Source organism: Panthera onca, chromosome A1 (assembly GCF_046562875.1).
Source record: "Panthera onca isolate mPanOnc1 chromosome A1, mPanOnc1 haplotype 2, whole genome shotgun sequence".
Classification (NCBI taxonomy): Eukaryota; Metazoa; Chordata; class Mammalia; order Carnivora; family Felidae; genus Panthera; species Panthera onca.
In genome coordinates this window covers 66,936,758-66,961,015 of record NC_138339.1, presented here as the reverse complement: position 1 = coordinate 66,961,015, position 24,258 = coordinate 66,936,758, and the positions used below count along the sequence as shown (strand labels likewise).

The window sequence follows — 24,258 nt, the reverse complement described above, 5'->3', positions numbered from 1 at the left end:
TGTGTGGATGATACCTTTAGGTGGCATTTTACAGAATGATCTGGCACACGTGCATGCACAGGTGGTAGATTCCAGTTCCCTACAGGGCTCAGCAGGGCCCCTCGGGGGCCTGGGACTAGATGCCCCCAGCACGGTGGCTGGCTTCTGCAGGTGGCTGTGTTGGAGCCGGAGCCAGGTCCTGATCTCCCCAGGTGGGGTCTTGCCCTGCTTGGGGGCCTAGTGACAGGTGGATGTGCAATCGTCTGAGGTGGTCACCATGTCACAAGCCCCATTCTTGTTATCTAGCACTGAAGAGCACAGAATCCCTACCTTTTAACCAACAGAACCCAGGGTCTGTGCGTTTGAGGAAGTTTGCCCCCCGGACCCCAGCACTTCATTTGCCCTCAGCATCTGCTAGACAGGTGCACAGTCATGTACCAGAGGCACAGATGTTCCTCTCTGGCCAGACCATGCACACTACAGTGGGCAGAGTCTTCAAGTGAGCCCATACATGTGAGCTCAGCTCACACTCATCTGTTAGCACTTCTGCCAGCACACGGCTGGGGTGGGGGGGTGGGCGGCAGCAGAGAAGGTAAAAGCACACAAATGTCCCACTGCCTCCCTGTGTGACCTTGGGAAACTACTCAGCCTTGCTCTGCTAGTCCCCAGCCCACCCCCATCACATGGAGAGCAATGCCTGCTCCTCGCTGCCTCCCAAGAATATGATGGAGATGAAACAGCCTCTCTTCTCAGCTGTGCTCAGGTCCCGAAGGCAGGCTACGCAAACACCATGTAAGTACAGAGAGTCATTTCTGAAAATACATTCTCGACTGCATTTTTATAGTTCACTTCTTCGGTGGAAAGGTCATTCACTTCCATTTTACTAGGACCAAGAGCAAGAGAGGGATCTGAGAGGAAGAAGGGTTTCGTGGCACACAGCTTGTGTGGACCACAGCAAAAACAAGGTGCCCTGATAAGAAAACTTCTGTGCAAGACTGGAAACCTGGTCATCCAGATGGGGTTTTATGGTAATGCCGGTGCCAGTAAAGCACAGTGAATGTTCGTGCAAGTGGAGGGAATGAAATCAGACCAGATGGGAGTTACACAGTCAACGTGTGATTGTCTGGAGTCTTGGTTTGATTCCAAACAGAAGGTTGGGAGAAGACCCAAGAGGGTGGGGGTTGGGTAGGGAAGGACTGACGGAGGCGGACACCCAGCGAGGTGGCTGGCAGGGAGACTTGCCTGGGGCAGCGACCTAGAACCAGCAAGGCACCTACCTTCCTGAGAGGTTTCTCCTCAAAAAAAGACCGCTGCTTAGCCCGTCTCCCAAGCCCCTCTCTACCCCCGCTCTGTGCAGCCTGGATGCCTGGGCCCACAACTTTGTTGTTTGCAACCATCCTTCTTCCAAGGGAGAGATAATTGCTGAAAATAGAGGGCAGATTCCCTCAGCTAACTTCCACCACTAGTTCGGCAGTGATTTAAGAGCTTCAAAGAAGATGTGAGCCTCCACTTGATTTTTAAAAATAAAAACACCCCCAAAACCTCAGCTCTCAGGTTATTCGTGTTATATACCCTCATGAAATGATTATTCCAGTTCCTAAGCTATATTTACAGTATAATGACGTTATTTTCCTTTTTCCTGTAGTCCTGTGGGTTCTTTCTTGGCTCTATCTATCTGGGTCTTGATTAGAAATCCATGCTAACCAACTTTCGGCTGGTGATTGGAAGCCTGTCGTGACTGACAGAACAAATGAAGTCTCTCTCTGTTTAGTCAGCAGAACCTGCATCCTCACTGTGCCAGCAAAGGCCTTGGGGGTTTGGGGAATGTGAAAAATTGAGAATACAATATCCAAATGGCTCCCAGTTGGAAGCAGGGAGTGGATTCGCATCCCATGTTTCTGGCACAGTCAAGTCATTAGGATTTGTTGTGGGCATTTTCCTTGGGCTGCTTTTCTCCTCCCACCTCAAGCAAAGCAATTACAATTTCACCTCATGGCCAGAGGGGCTGGCAATGTGAAAACAGAGCCATTAAGGCTTGGAAGGGGAGACGAAATGGGACAGTGAGTAAATCAGGAGGGTAGTGAAGTTCCCCACAAGGCAGCCTTCCATCCCCCCCACGCCCCATGCTTGGAGGCCACACTGTAACATAAACAGCCCCAGCTGGGTCAGCACAGCAGCCTGAAAGTCTACTGTAGCCGTCCCCTCTGACCCCCAAGTCCCCAGAAATGACAGGAAACCCATTTTTTAAAAGTCCTCAAGCATGTCAAGAAAGCAAGGAGTGCTCTTTGTATACCAGAAACCATGAGCAATCATAAAAAATGAAAGGCAGATTTTTTTCCTTATTGAAAAGGGAAACAACACAAAATGCACAGAGACAAAAAGCTGCTACAAAAGGAGGGAGGGGATTCTGAGGTGCTCCAACTGGAAGCACCAGCCATCTGGACAGGAGGGGACCAGACAGTCGGGCCACATATGCAGCCAGACAGCTGTTGTCAGCCAGGAGAACAGGAAGCCCAGAAGTTGGGCTTGTGACCCCAGACGGAGAGTCGCAAAACTCCACTCTAAAAAGAACTTACGTGTGAGGAAACAGAGTTAATACAGCAGACAAAATAATGTCTTAGAATATGTCTAATAAATATCCTCAGATAGCCTCATCTTGTTAAAAAAGAGAGGATAGTTTTCATCACCCAAATAAAAAAAGAGATTATTGATTTCATTACCCAAATAGGAAAACTCAGTATGGAAGCCAGACACAATGGATGTAGCTTAGAATCCATTTGTGAGCTGGAAAACTGAGTGGAAGAACCTCTTCGGAAGGGCTACGTGAGCTCCTGTGCACTTGACACTTGGTTTGAATTTGAGATGTGCTGTGAGTGTAAAATAGATACTGTATTTGAAGACTTAGTGAAGAAAAAGGAAGAAGGAGAAGAGGAGGAGGAAAGAGAAGAGCAAGAAGAAGAAGAAGAAGAGGAGGAGGGGGAGGGAAAACTATCTTAATACATCTTTTAAAAAAATACTCTACATGTTGAAATATTTTGGATACACTAGGTTAAATAAAGTGGATTTACTGCTTTCTTTTTACTTTTGGAGTGTGGCTACTAGAAAATGTTAAATTTCCTAGGTGGCTTGCATTCCACGCCTACTGGATAGCGCTGCAAAAGGATGGCGGGAATATGCAACGTTACGATCTGGGAGAGAGATCTGGAGGAGTCAGCACCCTCCTTGCAGGAAGAGAGGAAGAAGGGAGGGGTAGAAACACTGAAACAGTAGAGGAAAAAATGTCCAGGACTGAGTAAATACACATATGAAGACTTCTTGAAAGAGCCAATGATGCTGAAAGGCAGTATTCCCCCTGATGATGCCTGTTTGATCATCACCATTTGACACTGTCCTGAAGATTCTAGTCAATACAACAGCACAACAAAAAAGCAAAGACATTTTCTACTCTCTGATGAAATGACTGCCTATATGCTGTCCCCTGCCACTCCCCTTTCCAGAGGCCTGGCACCAGCAGGGCTTCTCCATGTTGAGCCTCCAAGGCCTGGGTAAAAGTGGACATACCAGCACATACTCTTTCCCGGGCCAGTCTGTAATGACCCACGAAGAGCTGACATGAGCAGCCAAGAGAACTCAGAAGAAAGCCACTGCTTCCGGAATAAACTGCTCACCGGGGTCACGGGAAGGGTGCTTACCGACGGATGGCATTGGCAAACTCAGCAGCCAGATCACTGTCGCTACATGATGTCCTCAGTTCAGCCAGTGACAGAGCTGGGGAGGCGGCATCAGCACACTCCTGGGGGGAGGGGGGCAGGCAGTAAACACATTCTGGTTAGACCTGGAGTCAAGCCTGAGCACACACTGGAAGCACAAGGCAGCTCTGCCCCACTTCTTGGGATCTTTGTAGGCTGGCCGGTGGGTGAGGGGGACTCCCAGTGCTCTCTGAGCACTCCACACACATGTTCTCCCACTTAATCATCGTGGTGACCCTTTGAGGCAGATACAGTCATTATCCTCATTTACCAAGGAGAAAACTAAGGCACAGAGAAGTTATGTTGCCCCCAAGTAACCAGCTAGGACGCGGTGGAAGCAGCAAACCCAGGTCAGCTGGCTCTAGGTCTGTGCTCTTCACCACCGGGTTAAGCCTCTGGTTACTTGTAAAAGACAAGTGGGAAATACACCTGAGTTTCCTTGCTCCCCTCCCCCAACCCACTTCTTGGGAGAAAACCAATCTTCTCTAGATTTAGGGGCTTTACTGGGTTCAGTGTCATCACCTAGAAAACCCAGGAAAAAAGGAAGAAAACATAAGTGCACCCTCCATGTTTGTCCTTTTTAATTTTTTTTTAAGTTTATTTATTTTGAGAGAAAGAAAGTACAAGTTGGGGAGGAACAGAGAGAGAGGGAGAGAGAGAATCCCAAGCAGGCTCTGCACTGTTAGCACAGAGCCCAACAAAGGGCTCGAACTCACGAACTCACGAACCACGAGATCACGACCACGAAGTCAGATGCTTAACTGACTGAGCCACCCGGGCACCTCTGTCCCCCCCCCCCCTTTTTTTTTTTAATTTAAGTATAGTTGGAACATGTTACATTAGTTTCAGTTGTGACCCCACTCATGTCTTAACCTTAGACAGGAAACTTGGCATCATCTAAACCCAATCCTCTCGTTTTATAGATGAGGAAGCACAAGAGCCAGAACTCCTAAATCCTAAACTGAGTTAGGACTACTCACAAAGCAATCATCACACCCTCTGAGCACTCTACTTTCCTGTGTGGAGACAGAGGTCAGCAGCTGCATAACCAAGTGCCTGGAAGGCCCTCATCTGACCACCTGCTCAGCAGACCTTTATTGCACCCCAGGCTTGAGAATGAAAAGCTTGTAGTCTGTTGCAGGAGACGGCACATAAACAAAGTTATATCATGATTGGAGGCAAACCACAACGAAGTATGACCTGGGCACTAGGAGTCTAGATGACCAGAGGGCACAGGGTCCCCTCAGCACTCTCCAGCCCAGGGACCACACCCAGAAGGCCTCTGCAGAGGCCAGCCTCGGAACGATTCCCACCACCTGCACTGCCTTCCCTGCCCCTCTCCACCTTGCTCCTGCAGACCCAAGCCTCCATCTACCAGCCCTGGGAGCTGTTGAGATTCCAACACCCTCTCTTTTCGTGCATCAGCAACCACGCGAACATTTCATAAGATTACCTGGTGCCTCTCACCGAACATGTTTGGTAGTTAGTCTCTGTTGCAGAGAGAGAGACAAGTGCTGCAAAAGCTGCAACTTAAAACTGCTCCAAACAAAAACCGCTCCAAATCTGCAACTTAATAAGATTTGGAACCCAGGTTGCTGGCTGGAGAGAAGTTTTAGAATAAGCACAACACCCACCCTACGTAGCCAGCGTGGATGTTCTAGATCCAAACCTGGCTTGCCACCTGTTTTTATAAGGCCTGCAGTCTAAGCGTTGTTTTCTAGTTTTTTGTTTTTTTTAATGTTTATTTTCGAGAGAGAGAGACAGAGCCCAAGAGGGGGAGGGGCAGAGAGACAGGGAGACACAGAATCCCAAGCAGGCTCCAGACTCTGAGCTGTCAGCACAGAGCCTGATGTGGGGCTTGAACACACGAACCACAAGTTCATGACCTGAGCCAAAGTTGGATGCTTAACCGACTGAGCCACTCAGGCACTCTGCATTGTTTTCTATTTTTAAAGTCATGAAAAACAGAGTATTTTGTGATGTGTAGAAATTACAGGAAATTTCAATACCCATCAATGAAGTGTTATTGGAACACAGCCCACACCCCTCTGTGTCTGCGTGTTCTCTGCTTTCACGCTGCAGTTCTAAAACGGCAAAGTTAAGTACTTGCAGAGGAGTCTGTGTGACCTGAAAATTGTAAAATAGTGACTTCTGGCTCTTCACAATTAGGCAACCCCTCTTATAGAACGCCCACCTCATTTACCAACAAACAAGACCAAATCAATAGCCCAGAAGGGAGATTTCACTGAAATAGTAAATGGATCTAATATTTGAAAGACAAGATAATCAGCTTACAATAATTTCATTACCTGAACAACACAAGGTACTGTTGGATAAAGCTTCTTACTCCAATGTAAGAAAAAAAAAAAAAAAAAGAAAGAAAGAAAATTAAAAATAAAACCATCTGGCCTTTTTGTGTCTGGTTTCTGTACTTTGAAGCCATTCCACAAAATATAGCGCTTGCCTCAGTCAAAATAAACACCAAGAACTAGGAGGAAATGCTCAGCTCATGGGCCTTCTGGCAAGAACGCGCTAAGTCCATTTCCACGACACCCTAAGAACACATAGGCGAACACTGGAGCTCTGTCAGCTCTGTCCCGAAGTGACTGGTGACAAACTCAAACGGCTCTACAAAGATTTTTAAGGTGTTGACACAGAATAGGAAACCCCATTTTCTTGAGCCCCAGATATTACTATATGAAACTCTTCACAGGCCGCTGCCCTCCCCAGGCTCGACTCCCCAGGCACTGGGCAGATGGTTTCCTGGGGCATCCACACAGTGACCTTCCCTAAGCTCAGCCTGTGTACATCACACCCTACTGCAAAGCTTCCAGTGATTTCTCACTGTCCTCAGGACAGCACAGTAGGCTTCAGCCAAATCAAATCCTCTTCCCCCTGGGGGTCTTTATCCTTGGCGTTCCGTTGACTTTACAGTGGACCGACCTCTCCGCCCCAGCCCTCTTCCTCAAGTTAGCGCCCACTGTCCACTGGGTCCCAGTTCAGGAAACCTGTCCCAAATCTCCACATCTGGGTTCCGTGTTGTGTCTGTGCCCTTCCATCGCACTGGGAATTGATCCTCAGCCTTAGGTCACCGTGTGACGATCACCTGTGTCCCTCTCTGGAATGTAAACCCCTGAAACTGCCTCCAGTCCCCATCAGGACCCACTCACATCTATCACATGAAGGGATGACTGGAAAGCAGCCAGGTCTTGGGAGAGGTGGCCCAGCCGGGTGCCACGGCCATGAACTCTCTTTGCTCCCTTCTTAGGTGAGAGGTGGGCAGAGTGTAGTAGTGGCCCTTTGTGAAGCATGCTCCAAAGTTCTTAGTTGTTTAGGCAGGGACCATTCACTGCCACACCAATCAGCAAGCTGCTTCCTTTCCAGGTACTAACTCTCTCAGGGACACCCCTCCATTTGGGCTGTGAGATGCCATTCATTAGACTGGCAAGTCAACATATGTCTCCATGTCCTGGGCCGGAAACAAACTGGGGTCTGGAGAAGCTAGCATTTATTAGCAATAGAAAGTAGGACGTAGAAAACAGAGGTTCACTACCCTGGGGTGAGGGATGTAATTCTTTAGGGTCCAGAGTATTTTTTTCTCCAATGCAATATTTGGAATAATTCTGAGATACAGTATGATGGAATGAGCTTGGATTCTAGAGAAAGACTTCTGGGCTCATGGGAATGCGAGTTTGAGAGATGACACCACCTGACCGCCCACACTCTGTGACACTCTCTACGTGATCCAGTGCTTGCCTTCCTACTCATTTGCCTCAGCTGCTTCCGGCTTCCCGCCTCACCCACGGCGGAAATGTCAAGCTGAGGTGGCAACACGGATGAGAGGGGGGAGGACGGTGAGCCAAATCTGGGTTAAATCCTGATTCTGCCACTTATCAGCTGTGAGACCCCTGACTTCATGTGAGCCTCATTTCCCTCATGTAAATGGGGGTACCTACTCCTTCAGAGATGAGATTTACAGGAGGCAGCAAAAGCAACGATCAGTTCAGACGTGACCAACAGGCGATGGCTGCTGTGCGAGGTGGGGGAGCCAAGGAGGCAGCCCGGTACCAGACCACTGGACACCAGCACAGATCACTCCTCACTCCACTCATCAGACTATGGCATATGAAAATGCTTTCACTAGTACATAAAGTACAAGTTTTTAAAAACGTGGATCTGACATACACCTGGGTGGCTCAGTTGGTTAAGCATCTGACTCTGGTTCAGGTCGTGATCTCATGGTTCGTAAGTTCGAGCCCCGCATTGGTCAGGTGCTGTGCCATCAGTGCAGAGCTTGCTTTGGATCCTCTGTCCCCTGTCTCTCTGCCCCTCCCTGCTTACACTCTCTCAAAAATAAATAAAACGTTAAAAAAAAAGTGGATTTGGTTTTTTTGCACCCAAAACGTTACCTTCTTTAAGGTATCTAGAATAGCTTGTAGTCTTCATGCAAATAAGGAAATTGAGGCTGTGGGGCAGTGAGGGGTGGTGGCGGTCCCTGGGTGGGAAGAGCCCCAGGGGTCCCCGTGCCTTCGTCCTACCTTGCCGGGCTTGTCTTTGCCACCGCTGCTGGTGGAACTGAGGGATCGCATGCGCTGCTCCTTCTGCTCCTCCACCTCGGACTTCAGGTGCTCGATGTGCACCAGGTAGGCCTGCTCCTGGGCCTCCCGCGTGCTCAGCTTCAGCTCCAGCGCCTTCTTCTCCTTCTCCAGGAGGTAGAGCTGGGCCTTCAGCTCGGCCATCTCCTCCTACGGAGCACACATGGTATGAGGCACCCACGCTGTGAGAGCAGGGCCAGGTGTGGGAAAGCAGGCGAGTGACAAGGGGCCCTGAGGGTGTGACCCCCAGCCCTGCGATGGAGTTACCACTTTGCAGCCGGGACAAGATGACTGGGAGGAAATAAGCCAGCTGTCTCTTCCATCTGAAGGACTGATGTGGGGACAAAGCCATGTGCTTTGTCATCCTACAGACCAGAACTGAGATGAATGAAGGAGTTACAGGCAAGCAGATTTTTGGTTCATTCTAAGAACCTAGTAACTGGAACACACGTCCCCTGCTGCCCCTCACCCCCCTCAGCAGGCACACCAGTCTTGCTGGAAACCACTCTTCTGGCACGCACAGGCTGTGCTTGTCAAAGAGGTTGTGAGGGAGGGGCATCCACACAAGGCTGGGCCTGGCTAGCTCCCCACCAATTCCCACTCCTTTTCCCTTTTCCATGGCACCAATCCACATATTCAGTGCCCCCTGGTGGCACCCTTGGCACCCTGCAGCTGAGCCAGGGTATCACCTCAGCTCTTGTCTACCTCAAGAGGCCCAAATAAAATCACTAGAAACTGAGTCCTTCAGAGGTGACTACTCATTAGGTAGCTTTGCAAAGTGTCTTAGAGAACTCAAATTAGAGTTTTCTGGGGAGACAAACAAGTAACTCCAAAACAGGGAAATGCTACTTGGGACCAGCAGCCAGAAAACAATAGCCACCAGCACTTACTGAGCATGTAACGCTGCTTTAAAGGTTTATACAAAGTAACTCATTTAATTCTTCCAACCTGAGATAGATATTATATTATGAGCATCTCCATACTTGGATGAGAAACTGAGGCACACAGACAGAAATCCACCTGCCCGCAATTACTGCATAAATTGGTGGCCAGAGTTTGAACCCAGGCTGTCTGGCTCAGAGCCCAGGCTCTTAATCACTAAGGTACAGTCCCTCCCTCAAGGTGGGCCCATGCATGACTCTTGTCATGTGATTCCACCAGTACATGACTGCCAGGTCAGTCTTCCCACCTATCTCTGGGATAGACTCTCTATAACTGAGTTTCTATAACTGAGTCTGAGCCTTGAGAAGGATTCACCTAGGTCACTGATTCTTGTTATCCCTGAATGGATCCTTCGAGGTAATAAGCCATGGGCCTAGTGTACTCTTCTTGATAAGCCAGACCTGGAGTGTAGATGTTCTCACCTTCCAGTGTGGGGAAATACCTAGAGGACACCCACTATGGCTTATAATATTCAGATCAGGGTAGAGGGAGGGGGCATTAGACATGCAGAGGGCAAGGTGCTCAGTGGCTACTCAAAAGAAGACTCCAGATCTTTCATAAAGATGAGATTATAAAACCAGAATGAAAGGTGGTTCCATACACCGGAGCCTTCTCATCTTTTGCCATTAGAAGCAGAATTCTGAAGGTTCTGGCAATACTGCATACTGAGCTAATGGGGACAGTCACACCCAGAACAAACATAAATAAATGCAAGCTCAAAAGAAGGAAAAATGAATCCATGGGTGCCAGAAATGAAGAGGGGAACTCTGCCCAAGAGGAAAGGCAAGGTGGCCATAGTACAGGCCAATGGAGGTGTCGGACCAGGATGAAGGCCCTAGGATCTAGGGCTTTTGGCACCTGTGCTAAGGGCAGGGCTGAGTGCCAGAACAGAGACCCTCTACATGAGCCAGGACTCTCAAAGTACTGCCTAGAGTAAAAGACTAGATTTATTTTCTGGAGATGTGGTGAGGGAACTTATCCCTCAAGGTCTGGGTGGGAAAAGGAAGAGCCTCTTTTGAGGAACCAGAACCACAAACTTGTCATGTGAAGATGTGAAACAGGAATCCAAAGCAAAGAATGTAAGAGAAACTAGTTCTCAGTCTTTGAAACCCATGGGTCCAAACAGATCCACACACAGAACTATTCTGTAGGGACATCTACTACCCAAGAGGACTTGGTAGAAGATACAATCTCCACTGAAGATGAGCTGGTGTTCTCCCAACCCACACAGAGAGAAAATGGAAATGAATCATGATGAGATAAAATCCACCTTTATAAGAACCAGAAATAACAGGCCAAACACTAGAAAACAAATCTTTAAAACAAAGAGAGAAAGAAGAGTTGTAACAGAAGGAAAGGCTATTCAAAAAAGAGTGGATTTGAAAAGCAACCAAGTAGATCGTCTAGAGACAAAAAGTTCATGTACAGGAAGTGAAAAACCCAGAAAACTTGAGTGTCTCAGCAATTGTATCCTAGAGTGAAATGGTGAAATCCAACATAACCTGCTGCTAGTGGCCCTGGAATGGTGCGCATACCCTTGAACATGCTGTGTAGGGAAGGGAGAGGACTCTGATGTTTATCCTTCAAAAACCTCAGAGGAAGGGAACCAAGCCAGATGGCTGGCAATGGCTGCCTCTGGATCATATTATGGGTTATTTTCTCCCAGCTTTTTATAATTTCTGCTCTTTTAGATAATTTCTATGATGTATACACATTTTATTTTCAAATAGCAAAGGGAATATTAAAGCCTTTATTCCACCAAAAAAGTCTTTCTTGGCCAGAGTAACCCGGAATTTATCGCACAACATGTTGGCTTGAACATAAAAAGGAAATCCTTAGTCTTTGGCCAAAGGAAACGTGTTTGGAACACATAACAAAAGGGCAGCTTCACAGCTCATGCTGTGGGGTGCAAAGGCCCACAAAGAGGGCTCCTAATTGGGGAAAAAGGCACTGTGATGATGGACCCAATGCCTGGTTCATGGGCAATGAGCAGAGACATCAGCCAAGGGTTCATGAGGATTCCCCAGAGGGAACAGAAGTCAGGGTCTGAGTTGAGTGGGAAGGACACGATAAATCAGCTTAGAAGCAAAGAAGCTGATTCCTAATTTACTGCCACATCCCAAGGTCTTCCCAGGCTTCAGTTAGACTCAAGACAGAGCAATCGCTGAGGACAGGGACACATTAAGCAAGTGACCCAAGTGTGTTGGGCTGACCACAGCTGGCAGCTCCTCTCTGCTCTCCAGAGGTGAGCTAACCAGAGGGGACCCTGCTCTTTTCTGAGGACAATGTTGGTCCCAACAGGAGACACCAGTTACTAGCTATTAATTCAGCACTTCCTTGACCTACCTGGCCCAGTGGACCTGCCTATGGTTTTAAGCTGGCTTCTGTCCCTGAGCCCCTCCCTCATGTCTCAGTACTTGGGAGTAAGAGACACTGCAGAATCCAAGGCTGCGCGAACCACACTTTTGTGCAGAGGAGAGTGGAGTTTGGAGAGCAGACTTGGTAACACGGCTCCTGGCCCTGACTCCCCATGTTAGCAGGTCTGGCAGCAGAGTCCTGTGCAGAACCAAGACCTGCAGGAGCAGCCCTTACCAGTGCCCACCTCTGCCACAAGCAGAGAGCTGGTTGCAGCCATAAAGGAGCTCGGTCCTGGCAAGTGGTTCTTCATTTCCACTCCAATTGGGTGTATACAATACAACACACTCTGACGTGAAGTTCCTGGAGTTCTCCCAGGCCCCACAAGGTAAGGATAGAGTCCACGACTGCCTTCACTTCAAACACCAGCCATGAGTGCTGGGGGCGGGTGAGGTGGGGAGGGGGTTGTCCCAGGTCACTTGCACTTCCCACCAACTGCTTCCAAAAACCAGGTTTCCACAATCCACTCATGATCAGTAACTTGCTAGACTCCAGAAAGCACTACCTATATCTAGTTTTACCATAAAGGGTGCACACAGGGTGTGCCTGGAAGCATGCTGAATGCAGATCTTCTCTGCTTCAGTGTCGAGGAATTTCACTGGGGTTTCAGGACTAGGCACAATTGATGAAATCGCAGGCCACCCAGTGGAACTCAATCTGCAGCACTCCCTACCCTCACCGGGGGTCAAGGGGCTGGAAATCCCAACTCTATAATCACATGCTAGATCCTTCCAGGGACAGCCCTGGTATTGCAGCTTCCAGGGGGCCTGCCTCCTTAGCATAACAAAGACACTCTGAAAATTCCAAGGGTTTGCAAACTCTTGGCCTGAATTGGGAACAGACACCAGATACAGTCTTACGGCACCACAGCAGTCTTCAGAGAAAGCACTCAGGAGAGTAAGGCCAAGTGCTTGGCACCCCTGGCTGGAAACATGCAGAGTGTGTGCTGCTGAAGGGATGGCAGTTTAACCACTTCTCAATGAGGGGCACCAGCTTTCCAAGAGAGCTCCCCCTGCTCTAAAGATGCCAGCAGATAACTCAGCCAGCTGGGCAAACAGCCCAAGATCTTGTCAGAAACACTGACCTGAACAGCGCTGGGAAACTTCACCAGAGAGCAGAATGATACAAGCAGGCTACCCATGGCACCAAAGGGACAAGGGCGTCAGGAAACTGGGGCTCTGGTCCAAGTTATGCACCGGCCCTTGCCCTATCCTCCCCCACTCCACATTAACATTAGCCTCAACCCAAGAAGCACCATAAGCTTCTGGAGATTAGGGGTCCTTTTATGTGGACACAGGCCAACCTGGAGGGATCTCATCTGGCTTCTCTTGGAGAATGAGGTGTTCCAAAGCTGAGCTGGGACACCCCTAGGCATTCTCCTGAGTTCAGCTGACCCCTCTAGGGACATATCCAGCTCAAGTGACCCCAGGCACACTGATACTACTCCTGCCTACAAATGAGGCTCTGGCTGTCCTCCAGAGGGAGGTGACTGAACCTAGACGGGGTTGATATGTCATCATCGTGGACCTGCTTTCAGAGGGCCTTTTCTTGTCTCCCCCTGATGACATGGAAGCAAATGGGCACAGGGTTCCAGGGGGCCCCACCCCCACGGTACCTTCATGGCCATCAGTTCCTGCATTAGCACGGCATTTTCCAGATCCAGCCGCTGGCTGTCCCCCCGGGGCTTAACATCATAGCTGAGGGGATCGATGTGGATGCTCTCCAGCTCCAGCATGGTCAGCTTGACTGCGGCCCTGTCATTCTTGAGCTGCTGGATGTAATCCTTCAGCCTTTGCTCATCTTCTTTAGTGAACTCCGTGTCGCAGCTACTGGCTGTGGAGCTGGTTGTGCTGAGGAGACAGAGAAAACCCGTCATGTTCCCCAGCCACTGTGAACAGGTCTTTTTCCTGACTCTTCTCCATACCCATCTCTCCAATGGTGTTTAAATAGTAATCTCCCTGCACCTCCAAAAAAGAAAAAAAAAAAGCATTCTTCATGGCATGGTAAATTGATACAACCTTTTAAGAGAGAAATAAGTCTGAAGAGTAACAGAAATGCTTACACCCTTTAACACAACATGTGGACCCTAAAAATGAATTCTGAGGAAATAATCCCACAGAAGCAACAAGATACACCCAAAGATATTTCATGGCATAGAGGGTGTAGTTAGTTATGGTACATTCCAAAAGGCCGTAAGTGATGTGGACATTACAGTAATAACTATGACAATGGTAGAAATATTTTAAGTGGAGAAATAGGATGAAAGTAGTATATAATAAAAAAAATCGGTGTATGTGTGGACAGGACCTAAAAAGGGGAGATGTTAAGGAACAAAGCTAGAGAACAAAATGCCTATGGTGTGATCTATAGACATGCGTGTGTGCACATACTCACTTGTGCAAACACACGTCCAGGACTTTGAAAGCAATCCCCTCGGGGTGGCAGTGGAAGGTGTGGTAGAGAAAGGGGAGTGCTGTGCCGTGAAACAAACCCCTACGTGTGTGTGCTGTTACTGTGACAACTTAGAAAAGCAGGATGCCCCTGGCCTCCCTGCCATTCCTCCTGCATCGTGGCTGAGTATAGCATCCACCACAGGGACTCAGGCCCATCCAAGCGGCCCTTGGATGCTCATGCTGAACGGTGATGGCTGCCAGATCTGAGGAGCACTTAGGATGAACCCTGATTACATGGTGGCCCATGAAGGTTTGTGTGGGACCCAGACCACCATGCAGGAACAAGCATCATAGGAAAACTCAGGCTCTGGCTCTTAGAGAGGGCTCTGGCTTTTTCTGGCAGTGGGCAGGCTGCCCCCACTGGCTCAGAATGAGGCCCTCTGCACCCTGTCAGTCCTTGAGCATTGAGGCCAGTGTGGACCTACAGTTTCTCTGGATCTACACTAGACTTACCTACACTTGATGCAGTCCTCGTGGCTCTGGCCTTAGCACAATGGCAGACAAACAGGCAGAGGCCCATTTAACTATCATCAAAACAGGCCAGTTTGGCATTATCATCTGTTGTTACCAATTTGGTGACTGAGGCTCAGAGATATTAGGTGGCTTGCTCGGTCATGAGGCCAGACACTGGACATGGACCACCGTCTTCGCATGCCTCAGGCCAGCATTCACACAGCTCGCATTTGTAGAAGCTGTGCCAGGAACAAGGAGCAGTCTCCATGGGCTGCTGGCTGCCGTAGGCCCAGGCCTGCCCTCCTCACCTCGGCCTAGAACAGGGGTAACAGGCCTGGGACCCCAACTCAGCAGATGCAATTGCTCTATAACCTAGGTGTGACCAAGGCCCATTCCACTCTTATGGGATTGACACATATCTAGACACATTATCTAGAAGACTAGGCTTCTGCGGAGACAAAGGTGAGGAGAGGTGATAAGCTAGAGCTCCCCCACTCAGCTGGCCGTGCACAGGAGGAAGAGAACTCCCTAGGGCTTGGGTGATCTTCAAGTCAGAGAACTCCCGCTGGGATTGGAAGCTCCTGAGGACCACAGACTCTGGGATTGCTCCCCCCACCCCCCACTCTCTTCAGCCCATCAGGACAGGTAGGATGTATCTCATAGATGAAGGGAGCAAGATCAGCCTGATCAACATACAACACCTCCTCCTCATAGGCTGCGACGGTTAATTTCGTGTGGCAACTGGGCTGGGCTACAGTACCCAGTTGCTTGGCCAAACACCCATCTAAATGTAACTGTGAAGGTATTTTTAGATGTGTTAACATTTACATCAGACTTTGAGTAAACCAGACTACCTTCCATGATGTAGGTGAGTCTTGTCGAATCAGTTGAAGGTCTTCAGAGAAAAGACCCAATATCCCCCCCCCGCCCCAAAAAGAAGAAATTCTGCCTCCAGACAGCCTTCAGATTCAAGACTGCCACATCAAGTGTTCCTTGGGTCTCCAGCCAGTCTGCCTGTCCTACAGATTTACTACTTGCCAGCCCCCATAATCATATGAGCCCATACCTTAAAATTAGTCACTCTATTCATATATTGACATACCCCCACCCTATCCCTATTGGTCCTGTTTCTCTGGAGAACCTAATTCAGAGGTGCTACCTTTACCTGTGACCCAGGCATCTTCTACACTTTGTAGATTTACCGGTAGCCTGACTCAACCTTTCTGTGCCTATCTCCCCAGCTATAAAAGGTAAAGTGTTTAGAACAGTGCCTAGCACATGGTAAGCACTCGACAAATGTAGCTATCATTCATTTAAATAATACTGGAGTACCACTATGGGGTACTCTTCTAGGCCCTAGAAAAATCTGTGCTCTCATAGAACTCATTTTCTAATAGGGGAGACAAACAAGTAAAATAAGCAGTATATCAGACAGTGAGCAGTACCATGGAGAAAAAGGAAGAAGTTATGGGTAGCACAAAGAGAAGATGGAATTATTCTTTGCAACAGGGTTATAGGGAGGGCCTGCATGATAAAATTACATAAAGCAGACCTCATGGAGGTGAGAAAGGCAACTGTATGGATTTCTGGAGGAAGAGTGATCTAAGCAGAGGACACACTGAATGCAAAGGCCCTGAGGCAGTGGGTGTGGCCATCAATAATTAGACTGTGGCTGAGTCAGAGACAGCTAAGGGAGAGGGAGGAAGAGAACTGGTCAGAGAGGAGAGTTATGTAGGGGAGGTGGCAGGGTGCCAGGTCATGTCAGGTTTTATCAGGTTTTTTTCTCCAGAATTAGAATGGAAGCCATTGGAAGGTTTGTAACAGGGGTGATGTGATCTGCCTTACATCTTAATAGGTTCCCTTTGGCCACTGTGCTGAGGGGAGATGCAGGGAAGCAAGGGGAGAGGTAGGGAGACCCATTCTGGGCTATTGCAACAACCTCGGGAAGAGATGGTGGGAGCTGGGAAGGCAGAAAGGAGGATAAAATTGTTATTATCAATCACCACTACTTTGTTTTCTCAAGCTGTATTTTATTTTAATTTATTTATTATGAGAGTGACAGAGACAGCATGAGTGGGGGAGGGGCAGAGAGAAAGAGAATCCCAAGCAGGCTCCACACTGTCAGCATGGAGACCAATGTTGGGCTCGAACTCACAAACCATGAGATCATGACCTGAGCTGAAATCCAAAGTCAGATGCTCGACTGATTGAGCCATCTAGGCACCCTCAACCTGCATTTTAAAAAGGATGAGAAGGGAGAGGCAGGAACACCCTCTGGCTGGAACACTTGAGGGACAATTTCCCTGAGAAATGAAGCAGCTCAAGAGAAGGGAACAAGATAACAGTACCCCCAGCAGAGGGCGCTGGGGAGGCCGGTGGGACTTCTGAAGGAGAGGGACTTATCTAAGAGAGGAAACAGTCTTCCTCCTTCTAAGGGAGGAAACAGCCTCCCTCAGCATCTCAGCCTTCTCCAGTAAAGAACTGCCTCCCTGAGCCAGAAGGGGTGGGGGCAGGCATGCCTGGAACAAAACCATTCAAGTAGGGCTCAGGGTTCACCTCAACATGGACACAGAGGGACAGACATCCAAATGTCCCACAGACAAATAAGCAAACTGAAGTGGTGGCATTGTTCTCAAAGCATTCCACGGGGCTGAGTGTGTTTGCAGGTGCGGCATGTTTGGACAGCGCGGCGCTGGGAAACATCAACACTTCTTCTCCAGTGACTCGGGAGGAGGCTTCAGGTATGAGATCCTTTCCCGTGAAGATGGGGCTCTGGACCAGAGGTTCGCTTTACAACCCTCGTCCTTCCTTACATTAACACTTATTTTGAAGAATTTTAAACACACAGAAAAACACAGAGATTCGCCAACATCCATGTGCCTACCACCCCGACGACTTTTTTGTCATATTGTCTTTGGCCTACTTTTTTAGCACTAGAACCCTTAGACTTGAGGTAACGTTTGTTATCTTTCACTTAAAAAAGAATTTTCAAAATTCAAAGAGAACTAGAAGCTAGAGTTCTGTAATTAGCCTGCAGGCACTGAAATGATACTACTTTGGCAGATTTTCCATTTAGCAGGACTGGCGTACCCCAGTGGTTGTCAAAGAGTAGTTGCTGGTCTAGCTGGAGCAGCCTCGCCTAGGAAGTTGTTAGGAATGCACATTCCCAGCTCCACTCCCAAGACCTCTAGAATGGGGAAGGAGCAGAACCCAGCAATCTGTATTTTCATGTACCCTCTTATCATCCTGAGGCACAGCTAGATTTGAGAACAACTGGTCTACCCCATAGGGTAAGTAGGCATTTGCACAGTAGCCTACGAGGTAACAGGACCCTTCCGAAATTCTCTAGGGAGAGGCCACTACACTCTTGGGCTGATCTGGCCGGTGCCAGGGATTATGGGATCTCTGGTATCAGACAGACCTGAGTAACTGTGCCTCCTCTGACACTGCCTAGCTTTATGGCCCAGATGAAATGACCCATCCTTTCTGGGCTGCAGTAATGTGGGGATACGAATAGCTCCCACATCACCAGGTTGTTGGAAAGGAGACAGTGGGTCCTGAAGCAGGCAGGGCCAGCTAGTGTAGCACTCCTTCTGGAGGAGGAGAGACAGCTGTGCCAACATCTGGCACCTCCCTACACAGACTTAGGGGCTCCCTCTCGCTACCTAGCAAGTCAGGCAGAATACTTCAGCTGAGGAAAAAGCAATGCAGCAAGTGCTTGACCAAACTTGAGAAACCACCTAAAACTGTCTAGGAAACACCAATGTGAGTGGGCAGGGCTGACAGGCTTAGGGGTCTCCTTGAACCCTTGAACACCCCTTAGGGGTGTCTGGGGCCTGATACTAGGCCAGGTAGGGAGGGCCTTTATTTCACCGTCTCTACCATGGGTATAATTTTCAGAAAAGAAGAAAAAAGACCCCTCCACAGATCTACCCTTCTGGGAAGCTCAGCACTCTAAAATGCTCTTACCGGGATAAAGTTTGATTTCCAGATAAGCACCTCGTCCCCACAGCCCCTCTGGCCTCCCTCTCTCCCTTCTGGGAAGCCAGGGGGGAGCGGACCAGGGTTAATTACAATTCTGCTTTGTGCCCTAATGTTCCAGTGCAGAATATGATCATGACAAGTGTAAAAGGCAGGGAAGCCGCTGGCCTCTCCTCTGCCTCCTGCAGACAAAGGCACTACTGGTCTCCCGGGGGCCCACCGCTGGCTGCTGGGCCCGGGTTAGGTCATCCATTAGCTCTCCCAGCTTGAAATGCTAGATGGTCTCGGCTGTCAAGAGGGAATGAATCACTGTCCACATAGGCCAGTTACTCCCCGTCTCCAGGATGGGAGGCCTGTTCTCTGAGAGGGATTGTGGGGAGGGCTGCAGGTGGGGAGCCCCAGCCCACCCCAGAATGGCTGAGCAGCACATCTTTGCATTCTGCTCTGGTTTTCCAATAAGCTGGGGCAGGTCACATGGGTTTCTCCTTTCTGGGATGTTCTGCTGGAGCCCCCTCCTGCTGGCTTCACTCCACGGCTATGACTTGCCAGCAATCTACAGCCAGCGGGGTGCACGCAGGCCGCCTGGGACACCCCACCATTCTGCCTTCCCTGCACAATGGGACACAGACTCAGGTTTGGTCAAGTAGTCATGGATTTCAAATACCTCTCTTCGGTCCCCCTCCTTCATGTCCCAGCCTCGTCCTCAAGACAACCCCCTATCCTGTTTAGAAGAAAAATCCATTTTTTCTTCAGCCTCGTCTTGTCTTGGCTAAATGCTAGAATGGCATTTCACTTCTTTGCCACAAAAAACCAGAGAGGGATTTTTCCTCTAAGTTTTTATCAATCAATGCCTAACCTGGCACCCTAAATTAAGATCTCATTTCCACCAAGGGACAACTCATTTTCAGAAGAAAAAGCCATCAGGCTGGTCTTCTGTTTTGCTTAGCATTTTAGATTTATTTGGAGGAGGTGGTCAAGGCCAGGTGACATTTGGCCACGTCAGCCACTCCTAAGTGGCCCCATTCTTCCAAGTTGAAGGTAGGCTTTGTCACCTGCCTGCATCTTTTAGTGTCGTGTTGTGGTACTCCCCTCCCTCTCTGGCAATTCTTTGTCACAAAGGACTAAAGACACCTAAATACAATCCTAACTCGGGGCGCCTGGTGGGTCAGTGGATTGAACATCTGACCCTTGATTTCAGCCCGGTCATGATCTCAGGGTCGTGGGATTGAGCCCCCATGTCTGGATTAGAAGGTGAAAGCAGGGCATCGTGAGCTCCACTGTCCTTATTCCAATTTGGGGGTGAGTGGTCAGTCTGGTGGGACCCTGACTCCCAGGAGGTGCCCAGCAGCTCACCCGCAAGGTTACAGACACAGATCTCCCACGGCTCATCATGATCTCCACCTGACAGTGGGACAAAAGGACTTAGCTCTAGTCTCTGTGAGGGCAGATTTGCTGAGGCTTCCTCTGTCTTGGCCACATGTCCTTTCATAGATTTAGATCAATGATTGTGCGTCCGTGGAATGAAGTGATATCGTGATGCTTGACAGAAAGGGTGGGCTTGATTAAGGATTCCCTGTTCTCACTTCAACTAGTCCACTGGCCCCTCTGTCATGAGAAGCTGATAAAGGTATCCAGGAAATCAACATTACTTAGCTACTCAGTCCACGGAGACAATTACAACTCCTGACAAAGCTATGATATGGCTATATTTTTCAAAAGTAAAAGAGCAGTCTCTGGGCTCCTGCCAACAGTCAATTGAGAGGCTGGCTACCATTTTTATTCCCTTGCTGGTAGCCGCTCTTCTTCTGCTCCTTTCCCAAACCATGACCCTCCTGTCATCAGGAGCTATTTGCCCACTGCCAGCAAGGCATCTGGGAGCCTGACACTCAGCATTCCTTTCCTGAGACCTTGAGGAAGAGCTGACACTGAGTAGAATGCTCTGTGCCAGTTGGTTATAGTGGGAGGAAAGAGGACAACTAGCTTTCTTTCTCCCATAAACTCAACAGGGGGGAATGTCTGAGCTGGAACAGCAAGATGTACACACAGAATTAATCACTGTAATTATAAAAAGGGCTGGTGGTTTGGGACTTTTTCTTGGAGCTCGCATTTAGTATAAAGCCGTCTGGTTGTGTCACGACCACAGAATGTGGTGCGCCACACAAATGGCCTGTGTGTGGTTCTTTGTACCCATCCTGGCTGTTCTGAGTTGGGGGGGAGGGGGCAGAGTGTGGAAGTGAATTTTTAAGAAAGACAATAGAGTGAAATCTGAACTGAAGTCCTCTGTATTTTGATAGACCTATTTGAGACTGAAATTAGTTCAAGGGCCATTCTTTCATGAGGTCATCCTTAAAAATAAAGGCCATGTCCTGAATTGATCTCAACCTGAGTTACTATAGCACCAAAAATTAAATTTATCTAAGAAAACTGTCTTAGAATCAAGGCTCATCTATACATTAAAGTACTTCTAACAAATGTTCATAACCAGGATCTCCACTAAATAGATGGTTAGAGTTCTTACATTTGACTGACTCCAAATGTATCCCTGATTTGGATGAAAACAAAGTTATTCTGGGGATGGGGAGGTGTGAGGAAAAGATCCATAACACGTCCCTTATAAGCTACTGAAATAGCATATATTCCCTGTCAACTTACTTCTATGTTCACTAATTCAACAATATTGCTGACAACACGAGGTCTACGTTTCTACTCTAAATGACAGAAATTATAGATCATACACATCTGGAAAAGTCATTAAGAAGAGCATCTGCTTGCTGTATTAAAACAGAAGAATGTGGTTTTAAGAAAAAAAATAAATTATGATCTGTGTTTCATGAAATAAGACAGTCGGTGCTGGAGTCACAAGGAAATAATTCCCTTGAGTTTGTGAGCACCTGGACGGCTACGTTGTTGGAAATGTCCCCTCTCCTAAGGCACCAGGTCTGCGACAGGTAGGTAGATGCACTTAGACAGGGGCACCTGGGTGGCTCAGTCAGTTAAGCGTCCGACTTTGGCTCAGGTCATGATCTCACGGTTTGTATGTTCAAGCCCTGTGTCAGGCTCTGTGCTGACAGTTGGAACCTGGAGCCCGCTTCAGATTCTGTGTCTCCCTCTCCACCTCTCCCCTGCTCATGCTCTGTCTCCCTCTCTCTCAAAAATAAATAAGCATTAAAAAAAAATTTAAAAAAGATGCACTTAGACAGATGGCTGGGTCCTGCCAGTGGGAAGGGAGATGGGGACATTAGATTGCTTTCAGGCACCAAGAAAACATCAGTCTTTCTCCTTTGGTGCTTGAGATTCGATCCACCCTTATGTGGTTCTTGTCACTTAATTTGCAAGTAGACACTGTTTTTTAATGTCATGATATTCAACCTGGTATAGTGGAAAGAATAATGTGCTTGATGCCAAAGTCCTGGGTCCCAGTCCTGATTTCCCTCTATCAGCCCTGAGACCTTATCTAGGCAAGTCACTTAGAGATCTCTGAGCCAAGGCTTTCTCATCTGTGTGAGTAGGTAAGTTACCCGTCCTGTCTTTTATGATTTGGCTACCACATGAGAATCTCTAACAAAGTACTTTCTAGATGGAGAACTGATATATAAAGGGAAGGCATTCATGTGCTTCTGTGGTAAGAAATGAGAAGATCACTAGAAAAGGCTTCATTCTGATCCTCTACCCGCCTCCGAAAGAATTCAATGGCTTCAGCAAATTATGCTTAGCAAGGTCTTCACTACTTTCCTCCCCTTGTTTTTCATGTACCCAGTTCAGTTCTTGATTCACAGACACTGAACTTGAACTCAGGCTCATGATTGGGCATCTGCTAAGTACCTGCTGTGAATATGGTATCACTCTGGGAAGCAAAGAGATGGGAAAAGAGGAGGCTATTGCCCAAGAAGAGCTTATAACGGGCAGAAGCCCAAGGGGAGGAGGGGAGAGAATGGAGCCTAGAAACAGGATGCAGTGTGAGTCGTGGGTGCTTAGGAACTACTTGCAGCAAATGGGCCTTAAGCTACCCCCAAATACTCTTGGAAATCAAGAACTATGAAGAAATGGAAACGGAACAAAATGGGAGAGAGGGAACCAGACAGAAAGGTAGGTTCAGGTTCCATCTTCAGGTGACACTTTCTCAAGCAACTCTCCCCTTCTCTCTGGGCCGTGGTTCCCACGCTGGCCACAGAGAAGGCCCTTTCCAGCCCTTCCGTGTTGAGTCACTGACCCCCAGATGGGGCAGGCTGCAAGCAGGGGGACAATTCCGCCCTCACCCAAACCTCACCGTCTCTGAGAGCTGGGTCACTGCACGTCAAGCCTAGTGAGCAGACCACACGTGGACACACGGCCATTTTGTGGCAGAAGGGCTGCAAATTACCTGGTGTGGCTGTTGGAGGAGAGACTCTCCCAGGGCTGAGCGCTGCAGCCGGCCACGGCAAAGGCGCCCCCGCAGCTGCCATCTAGCTTCATGAGCAGGGCCTTGGCAGCATTCTCAGCTGTCTTCCGGCAGTCGTGAGCGCGCTGGAGCATCTGAGTGATGTTGTCATCCCCTGACTGGTCTCCTATGTCGCAAAGAAGCCAAAGGATTAGTCAACCAGGTCTACACGAGCCAAGTCTGGGAGGGAGCTTGGATCATCAGTTCTCAGTTCCTCAGGGCAGAGGTGGCCTGCTGGAGAGAAAATAGCAGTGGATGGCCAATGGAGAGATCCACATGCTGGGCCGGGCTCCATCACTTAGAAACTGTACTTAGCATGGCATGTCTCTGCTCCGGGCCCTACTGTCCTCACTGATGAAGAGTTGGTCAGTGTGATCTCTGAGGTCTGTCTCGAACTCTAACATGCTATGATTTTCTAATTATCCAGGCTCCTGACTTCTCCCACTCAGTTTCAATCTACCACTAGGCCATTCTTTCCTGTGTCAGCACTTCCTTGTGAATGAGGCCCAACTGTCTCCTCCACACATCCAGAACTTTGCTCAGAGCTTCGTGTAGGCTAGAGAAACAAACCTAATAGTTATAATGAGAACTTCAGCTTGGCAGTGTATTTTCTGTACGAGTGTTATCCCTTTTTCTCTCAGCTTGGGCACTGTCAGTGGCGAGCCCAAATGCCTCCATGAGCCAGGTAGCTACGCTGAAGCAAGACCTCAAGAGTGGTGGGCACCAACACAGAGCTAGACAGCAAATTCCCTGCCTAAAATGGACACATTCTTGTTGTGTTTTAGAAACCATACTGGCCACACAGGTTACCAGTTTGCTACCTCTGCAGCCTAGATCCCTAGTCTTCCAAATATTTTCCAATGAAATTATATACCAAAGCCTAAGATACAAAAATGGTAAAAATAGTAAACAAAACAAAACAGTTGAAGTGGGCAAGGGTGGATGTCATACATTCAGTTTCCCCCACTCCAAGCCCACTGCTGAGGCCCAAAGACACTCTTTCAGCTTCCCAGGGTATAGTTTGAAAACCATTGGTCTAATTCATCTAGAATGAATGTAATTAATGCCTGTGTAGTCAACACAAACCAGAAAAGGGGCACCTGGGTGGCTCAGTCGGTTAAGCATCCAACTCTTGATTTCGGCTCAGGTCACGATCTCACAGTTCGTGGGATTGAGCCCCATGTTGGAATCTGTGCTGAGCCTGGAGCCAGCCTGCTTGAGATTCATTCTCTCTCTCTCTCTCTCTCTCTCTCTCTCTCTCTCTCTCTCTCTCT

At 48.6% G+C, this 24,258-nt stretch overlaps 1 protein-coding gene across 4 annotated transcripts in view; it reads right to left on the bottom strand.

The window, feature by feature from the left end:
- Positions 1–24,258, bottom strand: part of MCC (MCC regulator of Wnt signaling pathway) — a 439,298-nt gene that overhangs the window by 17,184 nt on the left and 397,856 nt on the right. For all 4 annotated transcript variants that reach the window (XM_060635191.3, XM_060635192.3, XM_060635194.3 and 1 more), the window contains 4 exons: positions 22,928–23,111; positions 13,296–13,530; positions 8,267–8,473; positions 3,672–3,772 (listed from right to left, as the gene is read on the bottom strand). In XM_060635191.3, coding sequence (XP_060491174.1) covers positions 3,672–3,772; positions 8,267–8,473; positions 13,296–13,530; positions 22,928–23,111 — 727 coding nt within the window. The remainder of the gene's footprint in view (positions 1–3,671; positions 3,773–8,266; positions 8,474–13,295; positions 13,531–22,927; positions 23,112–24,258) is intronic.